This window comes from Nannospalax galili, unplaced genomic scaffold (assembly GCF_000622305.1).
Source record: "Nannospalax galili isolate Female #2095 unplaced genomic scaffold, S.galili_v1.0 scaffold274, whole genome shotgun sequence".
Taxonomy (NCBI): Eukaryota; Metazoa; Chordata; class Mammalia; order Rodentia; family Spalacidae; genus Nannospalax; species Nannospalax galili.
In genome coordinates, this window is record NW_008335435.1 from 2000731 (window position 1) to 2006216 (window position 5486).

The 5486-nt window shown below is 56.0% G+C and overlaps 1 protein-coding gene across 3 annotated transcripts in view; it reads left to right on the plus strand.

Moving 5' to 3' along the window:
- Window positions 1-79: 79 nt before the first annotated feature.
- Irx5 (iroquois homeobox 5) overlaps window positions 80-5486 on the plus strand; it is a 56164-nt gene continuing 50757 nt past the window's right edge. The window contains exons 1-4 of one of the 3 annotated variants that reach the window (XM_008830082.2): window positions 82-788; window positions 1874-2279; window positions 2451-3230; window positions 4771-5288. In XM_008830082.2, the coding sequence (XP_008828304.1) occupies window positions 540-788; window positions 1874-2279; window positions 2451-3230; window positions 4771-4778 (1443 nt within the window). In that variant the 5' untranslated portion in view covers window positions 82-539 and the 3' untranslated portion in view covers window positions 4779-5288. Of the gene's footprint in view, window positions 789-1873; window positions 2280-2450; window positions 3793-4770; window positions 5289-5486 lie in introns of those variants that run through there. The other 2 variants (XM_029562057.1, XM_008830081.2) reach the window with 2 other exon arrangements.

Here is a 5486-nt window from a genome sequence, read left to right on the forward strand (position 1 = left end):
GGAGAGGCGGGCGCTAGGGAGGGGCGAGGGGAGCGCCAGCGAGCGGGAGAGGAGCCGGGGAGGAACAGCGAGAGGGCGAGGCGCGCCTGGCGGCCGGGTTGGCTACGGCCGCCCAGAGGCTCCTGCCAGTCCTCCCACCGACTACACCCCGGGAAGGAGGAGCTTCGCTGCGCGCACAAGGCGTCAGAATCCTCAATTTCCAACTTAGCATCTTGGCAGGACCTTTGCGAAGCCAAAAGCAGAGCCCCCCGGTGCAAAGAGCGAGGGGGGAAAACGAGAAATCAGCCAGGGAGGGGAGGGGGGGGAAAAAAGCCTAGTCCGGGCAAGCGGGGCGCGCAGAGGAGCGGGCGCGGCGGTCGCAGCCAGAGGCGCGCGGGAACCCAAGGAGGAGGCGCCGCTGGCCGGAGCCCGGGAGCCGGGGCTGGAGGAGCGGCGGCCCGGGGCAGCCGGAGGCCAGGTGCCCGCTCGCTCGCCCTCGCAGGGCGCCGCCCGGCTCGTTGGCGGCCGCGGCGCGGCGCGCCCCATGCCCGTGTGTGGCCATGTCCTACCCGCAGGGCTACTTGTACCAGCCGTCCGCCTCGCTGGCGCTCTACTCCTGCCCGGCTTACAGCACCAGCGTCATTTCGGGGCCCCGCACGGATGAGCTTGGCCGCTCATCTTCGGGCTCTGCCTTCTCCCCCTACGCTGGCTCCACTGCCTTCACCGCGCCCTCGCCGGGCTACAACTCGCACCTCCAATACGGCGCGGACCCAGCGGCTGCGGCCGCCGCCGCCTTCTCCTCCTATGTGGTGAGTGCGCAGGATCCACGGCGGGTTAGGGTAGTCAGGGCCAGGCCTGAGGGCGGGGGACCGCGGGGGACACGGGCCTAGGCGCCACCGCGCCCGCCAAGCCTTGCGGCCGCTGCAAACTTCGGCGATTGTGTCTCGCTCCGCTTCGCCCGGGCCGCGGGCTCAGGAGTTGCTATGGCCAGAGGAGGTCTGGCTGGAATCGCCCAGCAGAAGGGAAGTGTTTGGAGGGGAGAGGTCGTTGCAATTAAAGAGCAACATTTGGTCCAAAGCTCTGGGCCGCCCGCAAATTTTTTCTTTTCTTTTCTTTTTTTTAATTCCTTTCTTTACTTTTTTTTTGATTAATGTTTTGCCATTTTTTGAAAAGTAGTACTAAAGAAATACACCCGAAATCTGAACAGAAGCGAGCTAAATCTATGTAAATGTGTTTGGCCTCGACTTTAATTAATCCTCCAAAATGTTGCAAATCCGCAATCCTATCTTCGCAATCCGATTTAGAAGTATTAAATTTCTGGAAAGTCGAGCGAGCTGCGGTGTATCCGGGATTTTTCGGCCGGGTACACTTTCTGGAAAAGCGCGATGGCTTCGGTTCAGGATAGCATTTGGGGACTGTCGGTGTGCGGGCTAAGGCTCAGCTCGTCCTGTGCGTTTCTTTGAGGATTAAAGAAAGAGCCTTGGTTTCCCGTGTACCCCCTTTCTCCCCAACGTGTGGCGGCCCTGGCTGGTAGCGCTGATTCGCCGCCGCGGCTGCCCAGGCCTCTAAAGTGAACGGTGGGCCCGGCGCCGAGGCCGATCTGTGCGCCGGGCACCGACGTTACCCCGCAGCTGCGGGCCTTCGAGGTGGCGCCAGGCGCGGGACAGCTTCAGGGGTCTCGGAAGGACCAGACTTCAGAATTGGGGGCCCCTGCTGCCTCCTGGGGAGGGAGAGGGGTTGCTCTTGTGTTTGGATCGGCCAGCCGGGCCTCTAGGGGAACAGGGGTGCTGGCCTCACCCGCACGTGAACCTCGGGACGTGGTTTCAGGGTGTTTCAGGCATTCCCGGTTAAGCCCACGGCATCCAATCACCTAACCTCTGCCTGTCCCCCGCAGGGTTCTCCCTACGACCACACTCCGGGCATGGCGGGCTCCTTGGGGTACCACCCATACGCGGCGCCTCTGGGTTCCTACCCTTATGGGGACCCCGCGTACCGGAAGAACGCCACGCGGGACGCCACCGCCACGCTCAAGGCCTGGCTCAACGAGCACCGCAAGAACCCGTACCCCACCAAGGGCGAGAAGATCATGTTGGCCATCATCACTAAGATGACCCTCACCCAGGTGTCCACCTGGTTCGCCAACGCGCGCCGGCGCCTCAAAAAGGAGAACAAGATGACGTGGACGCCACGGAACCGCAGTGAGGACGAGGAGGAGGAGGAGAACATTGACCTGGAGAAGAATGACGAGGACGAGCCCAGGAAGCCGGAGGACAAGAGCGACCTCGAGGGCCCCGAAGCAGGTTGGTGGATGCAGGGAAGGGTGCGTGGCTCGGGACTCCAAGGGCACAGGGGGCCTGGAGGGGGCGCGCATGGGTCCTGGCGACCCGGGCAAGGGTCCCCGTGGCTGCTGGCAGTCACCCGGGCCCGCCGCGTGGCCTCTGCGCCTCTGACAGCGCGGGTTTCGCCCACAGGAGGAGCGGAGCAGAAGGCGGCTGCGGGCTGCGATCGGCTGCAGGGGCCGCTCAGCCCCGCCGGCAAGGAGACGGAAGGCAGCCTGAGCGACTCGGATTTTAAGGAGTCGCCCTCCGAGGGCCGCCAAGATGCGCTGCCCCGACCCCCTCGTGCGGGGGGTCCCTCCCCAGCTGGGCAGGCGGCGGCGCGGCTGGCGGAGGACGCGGCCCCCCTCTACCCCGCCGGCACGCCGGCGCCCGGCCAGCACCCATCCGCTGGAGAGCTGCCTCCCGGCTCAGGAGGGCCCTCGGTCATCCACTCGCCGCCACCACCGCCGCCTCCGGCCGTGCTTGCCAAGCCCAAACTGTGGTCTCTGGCAGAGATCGCCACATCCTCGGACAAGGTCAAGGACGGGGTCGGCGGGAGCGAGGGCTCTCCGTGCCCTCCGTGCCCCGGGCCCGTGGGCGGGCAAGCCCTGGGAGGCAGCCGTGCGTCTCCAACCCCGGCGCCCGCGCGCTCACCCTCGGCGCAGTGTCCCTTTCCCGGCGGGACAGTGCTGTCCCGGCCTCTCTACTACACCGCGCCCTTCTATCCCGGCTACACGAACTATGGCTCCTTCGGACACCTTCACGGCCACCCAGGGCCGGGGCCTGGCCCTACCGCTGGTCCCGGCTCTCATTTCAATGGATTAAACCAGACGGTGTTGAATCGAGCGGACACTTTGGCTAAAGACCCGAAAATGTTGCGGAGCCAGTCTCAACTAGACCTGTGCAAAGACTCTCCCTATGAATTGAAGAAAGGTATGTCCGACATTTAACGCGGGCGCGTCACCCCCGGACTTTCCTAATTTATTAAAAACATGGCCTTGGCAGTTATTTTCCATCACCAAGAAAGAGAAAGAGAGAAAAAAATTAACTATCCCTCCTATTCAGAAGTTTATAGTTTATGGAGATTGATGACATAAAAATGTATACATCTCCACACTCGAAAAAAATGTCAGCCAACTGAAAAGAAAAAAAATTAAGAGGATTTGTATTAAATCTTATTCTGTATATTTAATGTAGCATTTTGTATTTAAATTGATAATTCAATATCTTTGAAGTAAATTATGAAATCAAGACACCTGTACAGGCATTTAATTTTTTTGTAATATAAATATATACATTTGTGTTCCCCCAAACTGTTTCATAGTTTAAAAATACAAGTTTAATTTAATTTTTTACACCTATTGATTTTTCTGGGTATGAGCTAAAGTATTATTGCAGAAAGGATCAGGCTATACTCTTAGATTTAAAAAGTAAGAGAAACTGCAGCGGTCTTTGTAAAATGCAAAATATTTAATTAAAAGAGATTTTAACATAATCAGAGCCACTCATTACTTCTTAGAACCCTCAATAAACTGTCCATTGCCTTGGTCAAAAGGTGCAGCTGTAACTTTTTTCGAAGTGGGGAATGGAAGGTTCAGTACACAGACTCAGTGTGCCCGGGGAGAAACCAGAATTAGGCCCACAAGCGCCTGGGAAGCGGCCCTACTGCTTGGGAATAGAGATTTGAATCACCGATGAGGGCTGATTGAAGGAGATTGGACCCTGGAGGAGGGAAAAGAGAGATCTCAATGTGTGCCAGAAGGGAGAAAAGATGGCAAAGGGAGGCAGAGACACGCACCACCCCAGCGCCATCGCTTAACCTAATTACTTCCAATCAGTGTCGTGTTTTATGCAAAGCAATCAGCTGGTGAACTTTGCTAATGAGTTCGATTTTATGCCGGATTTAGCTCTTATTACTATTTCAAAGGTGCTGCTAGCTAATGCAGGCAGGGAGCATTAGGGGCTGCCAAGTGGGAAGACTTCCCCCAAGTCACTGTCTTCTCTACCCCTTCAAAATTGGGCATTGATCTCTTCTTTGGATTTGATTAAATCAGTGAATGTTCCATCCACGACCAAGCGGGCGACCCTGTGGATGGAGGCGCAGCCTCCTGGCAGGGGCCGCAAAACCCTCAACATGGCGGTTCCCCCCTTTCACAGGTAGGTGTCACACTTGTCTTGAATTTCGAGCCTGCACTTTGCTGCGTCGGAAATGGGAGAGTGGGCAGGAGAGGGGTGGGGGGGCGGAGGGAGCATCACAGTCACCAGGGGCTGCAAGCGGAGCCCCCTGAGGGATTCGGTGGCCCCTCCCCCAGGGGCTCCTTTTTGGACAAGTGGCTTCAAAAGCTTGAGGCCGTTTGCGTAGATAAGGAGGCCATTGTGGACTTGATGAGGCTTGTCGCCGCTTTAGCACTTTTCCCAGCTCAGAATGCTACAAAAGTGGTTTTGAGGGTTTATGTTCTTTTTTTTTTTTTAGTTCGGTAAATTTCATCTCCAAATGCAAACTCAAGATTCATCTCCCTCGGTACCATGTGTTCAGGAGACATCACCCAGTGCCTAGGCCGGCCTTCCCTACGGTTCGGGCTTGGCTGCGTCTCCATTTTGCACCTGAGATGTGGAGCGGCCGACCCTTTTACTTCGTGGGAAATTTTCTAGGGTGATGGGGGATGCAGGTCGTTAAAACAAAAACATACCCCAACGAGGGGGAATTAATGTGCTCTATTAACCCTACGCCTGACTGTAGAGACAGAATGTGTTTGCACATAACAACTTAATTAGGCTGAATCAGAATGCTCATAATGCATTTTCCCATCATTCCTTTTACCTTATTCAGGTTTTAAAACACACCCCAAACTTTCACTGCAGTTGTTACTTGCGCTGTTTTTTTTTTCTTTTTTTTAAAACTTGCAACATGACTCCTTTTGCTTATCTGAATTGAAACAAGTTTGAAAGCAGCATCAGCCAGAGGCTTCAGCAGACAGTGATGGAAAATAGAGTTTAAATTGGTGAGAATTTTCTCTCAGGGAAAGTGGTTTTAAAGCTGGTAGTGTGAATGATTAAAAATGCATGAGATGATCGTATTTTATTTTGTTCTTTTAATTATAAATGATTTTTTAAACAATTGAATTCCTGAGATGACTTGCCCGGCCCCCCTCCCCCGGCTGGCCCCTCCCCCCAGCCTGGTTCACCACC